The sequence below is a fragment of the Sorex fumeus genome, unplaced genomic scaffold (genome assembly GCF_029834395.1).
Source record: "Sorex fumeus unplaced genomic scaffold, SorFum_2.1 ptg000033l, whole genome shotgun sequence".
Lineage (NCBI taxonomy): Eukaryota > Metazoa > Chordata > Mammalia > Eulipotyphla > Soricidae > Sorex > Sorex fumeus.
Window position 1 is genome coordinate 32,804,570 of NW_026606090.1, and position 18,422 is coordinate 32,822,991.

At 38.6% G+C, this 18,422-nt stretch overlaps 1 protein-coding gene across 1 annotated transcript in view; it reads left to right on the top strand.

Annotated features, from left to right (window-relative positions):
• The window catches only part of HCRTR2 (hypocretin receptor 2), a 144,965-nt gene extending 131,663 nt beyond the window's left edge, over nt 1–13,302 (top strand). The window contains exons 5-8 of the mRNA XM_056116798.1: nt 4,265–4,485; nt 7,767–7,888; nt 10,143–10,368; nt 12,679–13,302. Of these exons, the coding sequence (XP_055972773.1) occupies nt 4,265–4,485; nt 7,767–7,888; nt 10,143–10,368; nt 12,679–12,739 (630 nt within the window). The 3' untranslated portion in view covers nt 12,740–13,302. The remainder of the gene's footprint in view (nt 1–4,264; nt 4,486–7,766; nt 7,889–10,142; nt 10,369–12,678) is intronic.
• The last annotated feature ends 5,120 nt before the right edge of the window (nt 13,303–18,422 follow it).

Genomic DNA, 18,422 nt, shown 5'->3' on the forward strand with positions numbered 1-18,422 from the left:
CATATTATTACAACCTTGGTTTAGGCAATAGTTTATTAAAATTTATAAACTATAATCAGAAATCACAAGATTGAAGAATAAATTGGATGTTACCACAATCAAAACCTTTTACTTCAGAGTGTACATGAAGAAAGTGAGAAGGCAACTTTTCACTTTCAAATGGGAAAATATATTTTTCACTGCAAATGGGAGAAAATCTTTGCAGTTGCATATTGAAAAAGCATCATTAGAGATGGTGAGCAAGCTGGCGCACGGGTGCCCAGACCTTGCGTGTGTACTAACCTGAGTTTTATTTCCAATGGTACCCTGAGTTGGTTCCAGCCAAGTGTGACCTCAGTGGTACCTAGCATTGTTTGGGCCTGAGTCCACAACAAACAAACTGCTGACTGAGTAATAGCAGGACTTTCTTCCCACCCCAAAGAACTCTCATCTAAATATGTAAATTAAAAAATAAGGAAACCAAACACCTCTTCTGGGGATCAGGGAATGTGACCCCCCTGAGCCAGGATGGGATCCTGAGGACAGCAGAATGCGGCTCAACCTGCTCCCTTCCAAGGAATTTAAAAATTAAAAAATCTTGTGATCCAATAATAAAATATAATTAAAAATTGGCCCAAAAATCCATGAATAAGCATTTCTCAAATAAAGATATACAAATGTCTAATAAATTCATAAAGAGATGCTTGTTAGTTATTAGAGAAACAAAAATTAAAACCAAAATGAGCAATTTCTTGACACCCAATAGAATGGCCTAAAAATCTAAAAAAACAGACAAAATAATAGTTGGTGAAGATTTTGAGAAATTAGATCATTCATATCTCAATAATAAGGATGGAAATGATAGAGTTACTTCATAAAGAGTCCTTTCTGTTCCTCAAAATGCTGTCTGTTTGTTTGGGCCCGTGCCTGGTGGTCCTGGGGCTTATTCCCAGTTCCTCACTCCAGGGTCAGGCCGAGAGGAGCAGCACGCGAGGTGCCAGGGTGGAACCTGGGGCAGACACCTGGGACGTTCCTCGGGCCCTGGATCTCCAGTCCCCACCAGTCTTTCTTCTTAATCGCTACCATTGTTTTATTTCGGTGTAATAAGCAATTTGGAGTATGTCTGAGGCATGTCAGGTTGGTCCAAAATCAACAACAAAAGCAAAACAATGCAAAAATGCTTCTGTTCAGGTCTGAAATACTGACCTTTCATATTTTAAAGCTATAACCTAGATTTTAAATTCAGTGTTAGCCATGTCTTATTCATTATCTCTAAAACAGAATTCACAGTGAATTCGTCGATTGCCTAGAGCAGGCCCCAATAACGTCTCTTTCATCCTAGCCCTGAGATTATATTCAAGGCTCTTTAGGAGAATGAGACCCATCATTGTTACTGGTATTTGGCATATTGGGTACGCCACGGGGAGTTTGCCAGACTCTGCCGTGTGGGCAGGCTACATTCGATAGCCTGCAAGTTTGTCCAAAGTAGGAATGAGATAATAAGATGTCATAAAAAGATGTCCTGATAAGATGTCAGGTTCCGGGAGCTGGATTTTATAGTCTCTGAGTCTTGGCCGCTGATGGGATTACATGGCGCCAGGGGGCCAGGTGGTGGGTGTGACCCCCGCCTACTGGAATTTGGAGGATCAGATCCACCCAGATCACAGTGAATATATATATTTAATTACATGTGAGTGAATAACATATGATTATGCAAGTACCTGGTGATCAGTTATGATGAGTGATTTTTATAAATCTTAAACTGTCCTTCTTTAGACAAAGGAAAAATAGCAATGGAGACGTTTGTGTCTCTTTGTGTGCAAGATTAGGTATTTTCCAAATATATATCATCATTTTAAAGGGGATAGATTCACCAGGGGTTTTTGTTTGTTTGTTATTGTTTTTTTGATCGCAGGCACCTTAATCATGCTCCCAATGGTGGTCTATTTATTTGATGGGAACTCTAATGGTTTCTGATAGTTGCACAAGTCATCAGATGCAGAATATTGATTCCTTCAGGGGACCAGTCAATAACAGAATTGCTCAAGTTTAAATGATCCCTCAGAGATCATTTAGAAAACAGTTCAAGGCCGTTTAGCAGACATTTACAGGGCGACTCCTCATGGAGGTCTTCTAGACCTTTCCAACATTTATTGTGGCTTCTCAATTACTTGGAAAATGACTATTTCGAAAAGAAACCCAGAGGAGTAAAGTTTCTCATCATTGGATACGAAAACTGGTGGGACCAGTTTTCCGTACAAAAATTTGGCTCTTTGGGGCCAGAGTCTTAGTACAGTGGGTAGGAAGTTTGTCTTGCACGTGGCCGACCCAGGTTCGTCCCCCGGCATCCCATTTGGTCCTTCATGCATTTTGCAGGAGTAATAATTGCCAAGTCAGAAGTAACCTCTGAGTATTGTCAGGTGTGACCCCAAAACGAGCAAGCAAAACTGAAGATGTGTCCCTTTGGCCATAGAAGAGCAATAATGCATCAAATATTTTCCCACATATGAGTAGATTTTCATGAACTTCATTTGCTTATTTCAACAGAGAATAGTTAGTCAAAAGGAGCATTGCATTAATTCGTATGTATGGGCATCAAAGTCAAATCTTGTTCTCAAACGAAAAGTTCTCTAGCAGTCTCAATTCTTGTGGTGTGTAAGGCAGTAGAATCCGGCCAGTGTCCGTTCAGGGAGACGCGGGGCGCAGCGGGGTGTCCTGGCATGCAGCGCAGAGAGAAGCAGGAGATGAATAATCTTAATAGAACAAAGACGCCTGATGGCATGCTTGCTGGCACATTTTCCACTTCAAAAAAATTACATGCTGAATTTTATTATTTTGCTCGCTAAACCCTATCAATCTTCATGAGCGTCTAATTAAGAAAATATTATTCTTGGAGGGACTTTCTGCTATTATCAAATAACTTGGAAAAGAGATGGAAAAGTACTGGTTGTGTAACTGTTGTTAGAATTTCCAGCTACTTGAAATGTTAATGTAAGACCGCAAGGTGCTCTCTCTTTTTCTGTGCACTTTATTTTCCCCCTTTTTTATTGAATCGCCATGAGATACGCAGATACAAAGTTGTTCGTGATCTGGTTTCACTCATACAATGTTCCAACATCTGTCCTTCACCAGTGCACAATTCCCCACTACCAATGTCCACAGTTTCCCTCCCACCACTTTCCCCTCCCTCAGACTAAACTACACAGGGCTTTTTAAATCCCCCCCCTCCCTCTCTCTCTCTTTCTCTTTCTCTGTGTCTGGCCCCCCTGTGTTTTACAGTAACCTTTCTGGTACTAAAAGGTTATCATGTATTCTGTACGTTCAAAACAGATCACAATATAGGTTTCAAGCTGTTTCATAACAAATCATAAACAAGAAAGAATAGTCTATATACATATTTTATTTTTGTCATTGAAAGGTTCTCTTGAGAGAAAGAAAGAGAGAGAAAGAGAGAGAGACAGAGACAGAGAGACAGAGAGACAGAGGTTTAGAAAGCACTGTGTAGCTCATTGCTGTCTCTCCATTGGGCGGAAGGTGGCAGTATTGATGCATGAAGAAAAAAATCCATTTTGCGTCTTCCCTAATTACCTGAGATTTTCCTAAGCTTAGGTGTATGCATTGACTAAAAATTCTTACTAAGATAATACAGTTATTATATTTTACTCTTATTTCTGAGTCTTTATGTATCTCTTTTTAAAATTAAGAGTCCTTTCATTTTAATGGACTTAATTTAATGGACTCTTCATTTAAAATTAAGAGTCCAAGTAACATAAAATTTCTTAGAGAAGTTAATTTTCATAATAAAAATCAAGTAAACTTCCTAAATAGTTCCTTCTCTGCCTCTTAGGACAGTTTTCCCATGATCGGTGGCACATTTGTTTTTTCAAAATTGAAGAAGGAACAGAAATCACCTAAAGTTCATACTTTCTCTTTTTAATTCACTTTTAGACTACCCTTGTGGATTTGACAGTCATCAAATAAAGTATACAAGAACCTATCATCCACGCTCCACCTCATCCCTCTGCACTTGGCATCAACTGATCTCTGTACTGTCTTCCTGATTTTGCCTTTCCTTAGACGTCATATATTTAGAGTCTTCTAGCATTTTACCTTTTTAGATTGATTTTGTTCGTTTAGTAAAACGCATATCAAGAATCATTTTTCTTTTTACATCGAAAACCTGCCAGGTCATTAGGGACCCTGTTGTCCTTCCTGTGCCTTAGTAGCATTCTCCAGAACGGAGCTTTTCTGCATCAAATGGCATTAAAGTGGCTGCTCTTTGCAGATCCCCGGGACATCGTCTGTGGTTCAGAGGAAATGGAAGCCCCTGCAGCCGGTTTCCCAGCTCAGAGGGCCAGGACAGCAGACCAAGTCCAGGATTAGCGCCGTGGCCGCTGAAATAAAGCAGATCCGAGCCAGACGGAAAACAGCTCGGATGCTCATGGTGGTGCTTTTGGTGTTTGCAATCTGCTATCTGCCAATTAGCATTCTCAATGTGCTAAAAAGGTAACATCCCCTCCCCCTACCCTCTCCTTCCTAGCTCTCAATTCAAAACCTGTCTTTAAGCTCCAGAGAAATCAGAACTCTCTGGCTTGATGGTTTTTCCGGCAGAGAAACTTAATGCGTTGTTTTCACCAATAGGTAAGGCGATTAGCCTTGTTCAAAGACTGCTCAGAGCTCAATGCTCCTGTCCTTGCAAATTCTCTGTTGAATGACAGACATAAAACAGATGTTCCCTGACCTCTTCAAGCTAATTGCTGAGTCTTGGATGCAGAAAAAAGGTTCTAATGCAAAAAGAGAAAAAAGAAAACCAACACTCAATTTACTGCCCAGAATTGGTGTTTGATCTGAACCGGTTCAAAACTCTGTCTTTAAAGACACGGGGAATCACGGCCGAATTCTTTCTAAAGGATAAAGTGAGATAAGAATGTTTTGTGAGCTTTCATTCTAATCATACTTAAAAGTACATTTGTGAACACATACACACACCGAGTCATGGAAGGAACTGTGTTTTGAATGCTTAAACAGAAAGAACGAAAATCCATTTCCTGAAGTCACTGAATCAAACTCGGCAATATTAATAAAAACCAGCATACAGTTTCTCCTGGAGAGAAAGCATGTTACTTGTTATGCTGCAGACACGCTATTCCGTGAAAACATCTGACCAGCAGAAGCAGCCCATGTAGTGGGCAAGAGGAACCCAAGGCCCAGTGGTCCTTATCAGGAAGGATGACTGCTGCTGCAGACTGGCCCCAGGGCAATGCTAACTGTTTATGAGGAAGGTTGGGGATGTAAATTAGGGCTGTGCTCTGAGCTTTTCCCTGACTCAGAGGCAAAAGCACATTCCTCCTTCTGGGACTCCAGAGAGGCACAGCTCTGGCTGGACTCACACGTACACAGGTGAGAGGTGGCATAGCACCTCCAGGGAGTTTTCATTCATTCTGGCCCTTGCTTTTGGTTGCTTCCTGACTTTCTCAATGGAGGGAAGGAAAAGAAAAGAAGCTTTTGGCTGGTAACACTATTTGCTTACAGATACATCCTTATAGGCCCGAGAGTTCTTGGGAGCTCGGGTCCCTGATGTGCACTGGCTGACAGGAGGAAGCTCGGAGCCCACCCTGTCTTAATTCCCCTGCTCTTTGGAACTTCTCTATTTGTTGACTCACTACAGTGTTGTTATAATTCAATAACATTATATGGTATTTAGGGGGTCAGTCTCATTCTTATTTCTCACAAAAATTCATACAACTGTACTTACATCTTTTGCTAGATAGTGGTTTTAGCTTTTAAGAAACTTACCCCTCCCTCAAAGAGAAAAGAAAAAGAATCTTAGGAACATGAGTATGCTTTTCATGACAATGGATGGGTTTTCTCCCTTTTATGAAATACTTTTTAAAAAAAATTAGGCAGTTTAAATTTGAAAAATAGTATTTGCTGATCTGATCTCTGGGTGCCTCACTTGAATTCCTACAAATAACTACTTGTACCCTGTCTTTACCTATTCCCAAGTACTTACTTACAGGTAGTATTTCTCGATTCTAATATACCTTCCTTTCAAAGGAGAGCAAAAATTTTCTAAAGTCCATTTTAAGCATAAAAGTGTTTTAGTTTTTTGAAAACTCTTTTTTCCACAAAAAAATAAACATTTTTAAAGTATTTTTTCTCTTTACTGCACACATTTTCTTTAAACGCTTGTCTCTTTTTTGTCTACAGATGTACTTACATCTTTTTTCTTTGTCAAATCCTTAAGTTTTTTACTTGATACTTTTTTTAAAAAACAATTCTAACTTGTCTAAGATTTCACATATATATATATAAATACAACACTGACCTTGAGACTTGTTGTTACTGTGTTTGGCATATTGAATACGTCACGGGTAGCTTGCCAGGCTTTGCCGTGCGGGCGAAATACTCTTGGTAGCTTGCCGGGCTCTCTGAGAGGGGTGGAGGAATCGAACTCAGGTTGGCCAGGCCACATTCAAATATATATTCTACTAGGAGGTCATAACAAATCATTCCATCATTTTATGTTGTTTTATTCCATAGTCTCTCACACTCTAGTGTTCCAGCTATGGTAATGGAACATTACTTGATTATGTAAATGCATATTTATCATGGGCACAGATTATATAATCTTGATTAAGTGGCAGGATATGCTTGATAAATCTTCAGTCCATAAACTTAATGAGTTGTAATAAGTTACATGCTATCATTGCAGGGGTTGGGAAAAGGCTTTCGGCCAAGGGCCATTTTGATATTTATCACATCATGTTCGGCAGCGCCATGCAGCGAGAAGGGCCTTTGCAGGCATCCTAGAAGAGGCTAAGTGTCCATCACGTCATCACCGGAGCACATGACTTCTGCAGTCTTAGACAGGCCCATGAACTGAATGTCCCAATCACTCCCTTGTGAATGGAATTAGATAGATTCGTTTTCAAAGTATGGAAACAAATCTTCAGATGGCTGTTAAGGGTATAATAATTAAATGCCTAAAAGAGTTTAGAGTATTAAAAAAATTACCACATAGTTATTGATAATTTTACTACTAAACATGAGTTCTTCTCTGGGTATTTAGGAATCTCAGATGGTGAATTCAATGATGCCGGGATGCCTAGAGTTGAAGAAATAAAACACTTTGATCAGTACACAAACAAAAGCAGGAAGAAATAGTTACAAATTGCATTTTAGAAGCGCTTTTAAAATGATATACACTATTAATCATTTCTCAATAATTTGAAATAAATCTAAAGGAGGAAATAGATAAATTTTCCACTTCTATATTCTTTCAGCAAGTGTTTGCTGTTTACTAGAGAGATCGTCCTTCTAGTCTGACCTGATTTGGTCTTTGATTTAATATTTACTCATTATGCCATAAAGATTCCATGTCACTGTCATGGTCCTCCCATTGTTCATCAATTTGCTTAAGCAGGCCCAGTAATGTCTCCATCGTGAGACTTGTTACTGTGTTTGGCATATCGAATACGTCACGGGTAGCTTGCCAGGCTTTGCCGTGCGGGCGAGATACTCTCGATAGCTTGCTGGGCTCTCGGAGAGGGGTGGAGGAATCGAACCCGGCTCGGCTGGGCCAGCAGTGCGCAAGGCAAACGCCCTACCTCTGTGCTATCGCTCCAGCCCATAAAGATTCCATACAGACACCAATTTATCCTAAACTCATTAAGTGAACACTATCTGCTGCAGAGCACAATCAAGAGCTTGGTTAACCCTTTGATTATTTAAAAGATAATTTCTCAAATCACACCAATCTCCCATTATCATTTGTTTTCCTACAGGGTATTTGGAATGTTTGCTCATACGGAAGACAGAGAGACGGTATATGCCTGGTTTACATTTTCACACTGGCTTGTGTATGCCAATAGTGCTGCGAACCCAATTATTTATAATTTTCTCAGTGGTGAGTCTGAAATTCTGTCTTCTCTGCTTAACCACAGTTCCAACCAAGGGAGAGAGATCTTTAGCCAGAAGGCTTCATACACTCCGGAACTGCATGAAATGTTTCCCCCCAGGGATGATTTGTCTTGATTTTGTTCCTTTATGAAAGGAAACAGGTTATCTAATAAAGAAAATTAAATAATCTTTTTACTTCATAGTTTAGACAAAATATTGAAAAAGAGAAAAATGAAAACTGAATGACACAATTTTGTAGATGGTATATTAAATATTATTTACAAAAATGTAAAATACTTTTTATCCTAAAACTAAATAGATTAAATCTATTATTTCCTCTGTCAACATTTTGTAGACTTGGTGTGATTTAATTGGAAGTTTTCCACTTTAAGGTCGATATTTTTGGTTTTTTAAAAAATTAATTTTCTCTTATGGGTAATGCTTCTTAGATTTGTCTCAAGATTTCTTCTTAGGTTTATCTCAAGATTTCTTCTGACTACAAAAAAATTATATTTGTCCTAAATAGCACATAAACTAAATATATACACACAATCACCTCTTTAATGGCTTACTTATAGAGCTACAACATAAATATAAAATCACTTAATTATTTATAAAAATTTTACCTAATTGTCAGAATTATTTTTTAATTAGCTACATCTTCACATTTGTCTTAGTCTCTCTATGCATTATCTACTTTCTCATTTCTGACTGTAAATAAATGATAATTCATATAGGAGTTAAAGCAATTCATTGTTTACTTAGTAAATTATGTAATTTATTTTATAAAATTATTTTTCACCTACGTCTCTGGATTTCCAGTTTCTATTCGGTTATTTAAGAGAGAGAGCGAGAGAGAGAGAGAGAGAGAGAGAGAGAGAGAGAGAGAGAAACAACCAACCAGGAAGATACTTTTGAAATAATTTTCTTTAATCAGAGTAGAGGCCCTCTATCTTATTGTGAATTTGCCCCTTTTCTCGTCTTCTTTCTCCACACCCAAGTTCAGTCTCCCAAAATCAAACTGCTGTAAGTCTGAGGCAACACATAGAACTGCTCACGTGCTGTGTCCCAAGGGAGAACAGGCTGTGAGCAGGTGAGGACTGCAAAGTAGGGAGCAGGAACTGCCACCCAGTGGGTCACGCTGTACAGTGACACAGCACCCACTTCTCTAAGCAGGTGAAGCCTGTGAGGGGTTACAGGGAGAACCATAGGAGGAGAAGCTTCGTCGTCAAACCTCATGCTTCTGAAGAGGGAGAGCAAAGCAGGGGGCCCGGGCAGCGGCTTGAGGCAGAGCATCCGCCCTCTGGTGCCTGGGTGACGTCTGAGCGTCTGTCTCCAGCCCTAGGAGAGTGAGGGGGCCGGTGCCTGCTAAGAACTGGGACTAGTTTATAGCTTTGTTCCTGTGCTTGCATCTTTGCATCTCGAAGAGTAATTTTCTCATTAAATCACTAAAAACCCACGTGGGGTGGATGAAAGGACACATAGCAACTCCGAGTGCTGTCACTTACCCTGAAAAAGGTGCTTATTTCATTTTTATTTCTCCAATTCCACGTCAGGAACTTTTAAAGACACATCATAGTACCTAAAGTTGTTTATCCTTCAAATAATTCTTGTTATTGTTAAACATGTTATGAAAATTTAAACATTTCTCTATATTTACAGCATTTTTCTAGATGTTATTTTGAGTTGATTTTCAGTAGAACAGTTTTTTAAGCGTACCATAATGTTTTTTCTCCTTCCTTCCTTCCTTCCTTCCTTCCTTCCTTCCTTCCTTCCTTCCTCCCTCCCTCCCTCCCTCCCTCCCTCCCTCCCTCCCTCCCTCCTTCCTTCCTTCCTTCCTTCCTTTTCTTTTTGTTAGAGGACAGGAATGATTTCCCTGTAGTTTTGCCTAGATCCAATACAGTTTCCATTATTCTCTTAAATTGATAAATATCTCTGGGTGTTTCACTGATAAGCATTTTTATTATGTCTATCGAGTACAATTTAACCCATGTTCACCACTAAGGGCTATATTAAAAGGAATGAAATAAACCTCTAGCTTTACACACACAAAGTGATCTGGCTTAATGAAAATAGCCTCATGGTTTCAAGAGCCCATCAACCTTCCAATGACGTCATTACCTTTCCCTGATTTCCCCAAAATGTGGCATCTCATAGTTTGGCTCCACGGACCTACTGAAGTGTGTGCATCCTATTGGTGATTTGTTGAAACCTGTTGACATTTAATTCTTTTCTCTTTTTCATGATCTCCGGTGTGCCAGGAAAATTTCGAGAGGAATTTAAAGCCGCATTTTCCTGTTGTTGCCTGGGAGGTCACCATCGCCAAGAGGACCGACTCAGCAGGGGCAGGACCAGCACTGAGAGTCGGAAATCTCTCACCACCCAGATCAGCAACTTGGACAACATCTCCAAGCTCTCAGAGCAGGTCGTGCTCACCAGCATAAGCACACTCCCGGCCGCTAACGGAGCAGGACCCCTGCAGAGCTGGTAGAATATTTACTCATATGACGAGGAAGCCCGAGCAAAATACTCTTTAGTTTGCTTTGCAATCTCAGCACTCCGACATTTTATTATCCAATGGTCTGAAGCTAAAAATACTCTGCTGATTTGGTATTTTTAAAAACCTATTGCTCCTTGGAAATTGTTTTTTTAAGTCAGCTTAAAATAATTTCTCAACTTTTGATTTCAACATGATAGAAATTTAAGCTCCAGCCGTATTTATTTCAGGCTATTTCATGGCTTTATGTCTATTAATTTCTATCAATTAAATGTTTGAATATGTCCAATTCCAAATGTTATCTTACTCCTTTACATTCAGATTAACTGTTAAAACTTAGCAAAAGTTACTGTATTAAATTTTCTTTTAGTTACAAAAACTAAGCAGCAGTAACTAATTAACTTCAGTTTATAGTTTTAAAATTCAGAAGTTTGTCATCATAATGTGATATTTTAGAGATTGTATATACAGAATAACCTATTATATCAGATCAATCAAAAGCTACCTTTCAAAATTATGTAAAAATATAAGCTATTAAACCTCCCAATAATTGTATCACTCACAAAGGCAATTTTCTCAGGCTTTTAATCTTGCCATTACTAGAATTTCAGACCACTGCCATACAAAGACCACCACTATATAAAGTTTTAAAAAAACAAATAAAAAATGGAATAAATAAAACTACACAATAATTTCTATTGATAAGAAATAAATACTTTACATTTTAAGAATAAGATGATATCTCAGCATTATATTCTTCTATCAAAAATGTAATCATCCTTCCTGGATTAACTAAGAATTATATATATATATATAATACATATATATACATACACACACATATATATGTAGTAATGGAATATTGAATCACCTATAAGTCCCATATTGGGCAGGCTAATGCCATTGATATTTGATGAGAAATACCTGTGTTTATTTAAATCTCACAGTCCCGTCTTAAATCCCTGAAAACATTCACAGTGGTGGGCAGTGGGCATCCCGCCTCCCAGCTGGTCTGATGTAGCAGGTGTGAGGGACGCTTTGAGTGGCAGCCAGTCACGCCAGGCGGGAGATGGTTCAGCAGAGCAGTAAGACCACCAGTGGCAGGGTTCTCCACCAGGAAATTAGCAGTAAGGGTGAAATACTTTTATTTCTGTTCATTACAATGACACTTTGGGTGCCAGGTGTTTCGAATGGAAGCTGCCAACTCAATGAGGCACCGATAAAGGCTAGTTTTCTTTACACATACATCAAACCTGGAGTTCAAATCACTCAACATTTCTGACTTGTTGCTTCGCAAAATTCTACTAATTCCTATATTCACTTTAAAACTAAAAAGGGACACTACAGCAGGTAGGGTACTTGCGGAGCAGCTGCCTGAGTTCAATTCCCTGCACCCTATTGGGTGCTGCCAGGAGGAATTGATCCCTGAGCACAGGCCCAGGACTCGGCCCTGGACACTGCTGAGTGTGGCCCCCAAACTAAGTAATAAAGTAAAATGCTTATGGAAAGTTGCTTTTCTCATGTCAGTATTTTTTTTCTGAAATGAAGATATGAAGAACAATATTTAATGAAGAATTTAAGAATAGTATTTATTTTCCTTTTCCCAAATAACTTATTTTGGAAAGCAGTAACATAAATCAAATTATCTACAGGTTGTTTCAAAATCTTCAAATCAGAAATTTTCCTCGAGCATTTTACTACTTCAAGCAAAAAAACTGCTCTTACATGAAGTTCATTAAATTATCTTGCTCCATATCAGACTGATATTGATGAAAGTAAAGTATCTCTGTGCATTTAAGAACTTTTTTCTTATTTACTCTGCATGAAAAAGATGGGTTTTTCAGATTATGAGGAAATTAGCGCTTTAAATAGTTTGAGATAATTTCAAATTATATTATTGATATGCCTTAATAGCTGGTTAACAGCTCAAAGTAAGACTTAACGTTCTTTAGATTTTAAAATAAGTAGTTCCTTATCATTGAAACAAGAGACAGATTGAGAGTTAACTATTGTATGTTCAAAAGAAAGACACGAAAGTCAAAATTCCGTGGCTCTAAATCAGTGATTCTCAAAGTGTGCTTCTGGAATCATCAGTGTCACCTGGGATCTTATTACCCATGCAGATTTGTACCCGATTTTACATCTACTAAGCCAGAAAGAAACTCTGGGGTGAAACCAAGAATCCTTTAACAAGCCCTCAAAGTGATTCTGAAGCACCAAACAATTTGAGAACCACTGCACTAAATACCTCCTGGTACTTGTTGACTAGCCTGTGTGAAATAAAGTATTTTACTGCACAGGTATCTACAACAGGGGCCGCCTTCATCATCCTCACTGCTCTCCACCTGGTTGGAAGTCTGAACAAAGAGGCATGTGTTGTGTCACTGGGAGTCAGCTCAAGGACATCATGGTTTCAGAGTGATTGTCACTACGCTGCCAGTGCAGAATGAAAGACCTGTTTTGCAGCACCTGGGTGCTTCGTGGATGCCTGGATGACTTGAAAAGTTGCATTTCCCAATCCAATTACCCTCCCGGAAGTCTATTTTCTAAAATGAGACTGTTTCTAAGAATGGTCATCATATGGAAAAAAAAGCAAACACACAGCAGTACTGACAGAACTGTGGGAATGGAATAACAGACTGGACACATTGCGTTCAATATGCTGGTACAAATTCTCTTCAGAGCAGCCCGGATTTAATATAGTACTTAATAAGACATGCGGCACAGACACAGGTGTTACCCAAATCTGCCAGTCTTATGGAACAAAGGGTCAACTACTTCGTTCTGTGCTAATAACACAAATGAGAAGACTTATGAAAAGAATGTTTTATGCTATACTTATAGTATGTATCTCTTTTTTTTTGCTGTATCTCAAGACAATGTAAAATAATACTGAATTTTTGTACTAATAGTGAGGAGGCAAATTTATCTAATACAGACAGAACTTATTTAAGTTCCTTATTTCTGAATTTTTACAAATCCATGAAAACCTTCATGTTTGAAATCATTCATTCTTGATAAAATAGGATTTACGGTTTCTGAAGAAATTGACTTCTAAAGTTTCCAAAAGTGAAATCATTCTTGGGTACTAATAACTCTTAGAACTCATTGATGAATTAATTGGAAAAGTGCCAGGTACAACATTACTGAATTTTAGTCCCAATTTTAATTAAGATACATATACATAGACTTATAAATGCATATGAAAAGATATAACTGCAGTCTGAATAAGCTGAAATATGAGAGTAAGAAATCCTGAAAATGCTACAGACACAAATTGGGGGTGGGAGGGCTACTATTTTATTTAAATAATAATGTAATAGAATGTTTCACACTTAATATATATCATAACAGTACTCATATGCACTTCAATCAATTCTGGGTATTTATTAAAATTTAGAAGCTTTTCAATTCCAGTTCATTTTCAACAGATAATTTTTCTACTTCTGAAATATTACAATTTTTTTAAAGTTGCATTTAGGTCATGTGAAATTAATTTTCAAATGGCATGAGCAAAATAATAGACTTTTTTGAGACTGAATGTAAACAGTCACAATATCATTAAAAATCTATCCTATTACCTATGTACCACAAGCAATGAAACACAGAGGCATGGAGAATACAGTTAAGTCCCCAGATCGAAAGAAGTTTATTTTCTAGAAAATTACATCTATTAAGGAGGGACAAAGACTCCTTTCCACTTGCCACATATTTCCACTATCTCAAATTTCCTTTAGAAGCTTTGTGGTTAGAATGTCTTTTGAGTTTTTCTTGAAATGTGTTTTCTATAACTGTTATATCTTATGTATGAAATATCAAGTCTCTCCTTTAACAATTGTCTTACACATTTAAAGTTCTTTATGGCTGATTAACTGTCTTCATGAAGAAATCACTTACCAAATCTGATGTGTTTGCACACCAACTACTGTGAAAGATGCTCGTTCTATAGTTTTTAAGTAAAAAACATATTGAGAATTCTATAATCACATTCTCTCTGCTGTCTTTGCTGTGTGAAAAGTTTGTTGTTGATTGGATAAGTTGGATGTTTACTTATGACTTGTGTCAAATCCTCGCATTTAAGGATGAAGTTAAGCCCTTTAGTACAGTACTTAACGATCAAAATATTTCCCCAATAAGTTTATATAATCAGATATAATCATGAAATAAAAGATTTTAATGCTATTTTTAAGAGTAGATACTATAATACAGATGCAGAGTTACTTCATAAAACTTTTGTTAAACCACATACCTGCAACTTTCCATTTGGGAGCTTATCTCTAATTTAAGATATTTAATCTGGTTCTGCCTCAGAGAAAATTATAACCTTGTAATTTCAATTTATTATTTATTAGATCAGTTTATATAGGGTTGATATAAACAATTTCTTTGTACTGACATATAAAATTTTAGAATCCTTTTAAAATTCAGTGATAAACTTTTAAATGTGAAATTTCTGCTTTTCATTTACCCAAAAATGTATTGTTTTGAGGCCACACTGGCTGTGCTCAGGGCTGACTCCTGGTTCTGTGTTCAGGGATCACTTCTGGCAGGGCTGGGGGGCCTATATATTGTAGGGTTAGGTTCCTGGTTGGGCACATGAAAGGCAACACCGTCCCCCCTCTACTATCTCTCTAGTAGGGTACTTGCTTTGCATGCGACTGACCATGATTCTATCCCTGGCACCCATACAGTTCACTGAGCCCTACCAGAAGGGAAGACTAAGCACAGAGCCAGGAGTTATCCCTGAGCACCACTGGGCATGACTCCAAAACAGAAATAAGGTAAGCACATACTCCCAAACTAGCTCCAATCCCACTTACCTAAAATGTCGTATCACGTTTGATCCCTAGAATACCAGTGGACATTTATATGGACAGATTTACTGTCAAACTCAACCCAATTGTATGTGATTATAGTATCAGTTTATTGATAGCTTATTGAGCAGATGATCCAAAGTGAAAACCCATGCCTATATTTCATTAACGAGCACTGAGTGGAGGAGACAAAGGAACCTCCCAAGATTCAAGAGACGGCAGCTGGCCAGCAGCTGTGGAGAGCTTTTCAATTTCTTCCCAGTTATCCATTCTCGGAGAGAGTGGGGCCTCTTCTGTTGAGTGAGGGTCACTGTGGGACAGAGCTGCGGAATCATTTAGGACCATTACAGAAACAGATTAAGTCTAGTTCATCTCACCGTCTAAACGTATACCATTTTAGTGCTGAGCTACAGCATTCGAATTCAATTCTAGTTTTGATGTGCTCTCTTCCAACCAGGCCGTATCTGTCCCTCCCTTTCACTTCTCTGCTTATGTTAATCACATAAGTTCCTCTTGGCCCTGCCTCTGCATCAGTGAAACACTGCTTCATCTGAATGGTCCGGCCCTTTCCTCCTCCAGGATCTTTACAATGTCAGTGAGCACAATATTTGGATCCACCAGGATTATTACAGTATGAATACACATAGCACTAAATGAGTCTGATCAACTACATAAGCAATCAAGAAATACGTTTTTATGCAACACTGCTTGTTGTAAGATAGCAAAAATGAAACCAAAGTAATCAGATAAGGGAAGTACTTGACTCCTATTGAGGAAACGTTATTTGACTCTGCAGTGGGTCACTGTGTGTTAAAGAAGACAGAATGAGAGTCAGAAGCTCCTGGAGAGATAAACAGCCTCCTGACAAAGCTATTTGCTTGGAGTAATCCAGAGTACTGATTCTGTGCCTGAGCCCTGTGACCATACATCTCCATTTTATTCTAGAAAGTGACCATGAGTTGGAAGCAAGTGACAGGAACATTTCTAAGAGCACCTACTGGCCTTGCTCTCCTTGCATTTGTTTCTCATTCTCCACTTTAAAACCAGATAGAACTCCACTCTAGTCTCCCAGCTAACAAAGGGCAACCTTTCTCCAAATTCATTTGCCTCCCAGGACAAACTGAACTTAGTTCAGCCAAACCCAAATCCCACTGCAAGTTCTTGTTATCATAAAATGAATGAGTGGAAAACCAAAAGTCTTTTGCTTTTTTCCTAGACTCTCACTCTCTCATCTCTCTCTATATATATATTGATATACAGATATATTGATATATAGACATATCTATCAGTTGTCTTTTGATTCTTTGCCATATCCCTTTCCAATCATAGTTAAATTTTCTATTTCAACTTGAAAAGGATCTTCACGATCACGATCATTCTGTTGTTCGTTGATTGCCTCGAGCAGGCACCAGTAACGTCTCCCTCTTCCTACCCCTGAGATTTTAAAAGAGCCATTTCAATGCTGTTTTAGGGTTAGGAGAATGAGGCCAATCATTGTTACTGGTATTTGGCATATTGAGTATGACATGGGAAGTTTGCCAGACTCTGCAGTGCGGGCAGGACACTTTTGGTAGTCTGCCAGGTTCTCCAAAGGAAAAAAAGATAACAAGATGTCACGCAGCCACAAATGCAGCCACATGCTTCCCGGAGCTGGGTTTTATAGTCTCTGTGTCTTGGCTGTTGATGGGACCCACCTGGCACTGGCAGCAGCTGGTGGGTGTGACACCTACCTACTGGAAGATGGGGGGGTCTGGGTGGAGAAGGCCCAGACCCAGTCCGAGCAGGCTTGGAGACCTCAGTCCCAGGACCCGCATGCCTGGGTTCCTCTGCCAGTTCTTTCATGCATGAGGCCCGTCCGGACGTGTGGTGAGTAGTCCCGGCATGGCCGTGGCTGGCTCCGGAGGTCCTCAGCTGCTGGGGATCTGCTCGGTGGGCGGGGGGGATAACCTGCCCCCCTCCAAGGGGACCCGGTGAGGATAGCCAGGCGCAGGGGCAGGAGACTCTGGATCTTAAGGATTAAAATCCCAGTTCAAGATCACCTAGATTACTAGGGACCTATGCCTGAGAAAATATTTGCCATTTTTTTGGAAGCAAAATATCCATCTGTTTCTTTTCATAGTTGTGGTCTCCATGTAATAGAAAAAAGTTAAAACCAATTTTTTAAAAAAAAATCCTGTTGTGTATTATATAATAAATTTCAAGTTAATTTCAAAATATTTGAGAAAATGTTAATTCATCAAGGAAGAATGATGCAAACAGAATGTTTACAGAATGTTTACAGAATTTGGAAGTGCTTAACTGTTCATGACCACGTGAAGGTTAATTTATTGCAGATGTGATTAATCGAAGAACAGAACATCTCTTGAAAAAGACAAAGTGGTCTTTGGTCACATAAGCACAAATTCACAAGTAGATAACCTGTTTATAAATCTGTGCGCAAATTCTGAGCATCCATGAAAGGGTGGAAAATTACCTCTTTAGCATACACTATGCCATGTACACAAATACTATGTAATATTTACTAATCTGATAATATTCTCAATATTTATCAATGTTATACATTTTAGAGAAAGTCAATCATCTAGTTTTTTTGAAAACTAAAATTTTATTTTAGTGTGGTGGCTTGCTTTACTCGCATTCTTTACAGTCTAGACAGATTCCATATGCCTACTGTTCTAAACAAACTTTTCTTTAGATATTTTTCCTCCCATGTATCATTTATTTTTCATCCATGCCTCATGTTACTTCAGGGTCACCCTGCCAGTGTTCAGGGTGTCATGTCTAACTGGGTGTCAAAAGCATTCAGGGTTATAGTAATTTAGAACAAGTGAAAAGAGGCTAGATGTGAATAGCCTATTTCCTTCCAAATTTTGCATCAATAATAGAATTTAAGGTTATTGATATCACAGACTGTTGTTTATTAGCATATTCTGATTCCTAGAACAATTTCTGAACTTAGAAATAATTCAACAATATATCTTGAATTAAAGAATGAATTGCAGAGATCTCCTTTCCCCCAAGTCTTTGTGTTCTGTTTTCTCCCAGTTCTTTCCTAGTTCCCTATGCATGTCCATTTCTACTAAGGACAAAAGAACTTTTATTCTCAGAGTCTGCTCAATCCATAGCTTTTCATTTTAAGCAAAGTCAAGCTACATGTCGATACACGGAATAATCGGTTTTCTTCAACCACCACCAAACTGGGAGGTAGCAGCTGCATTCATCTTGTCACC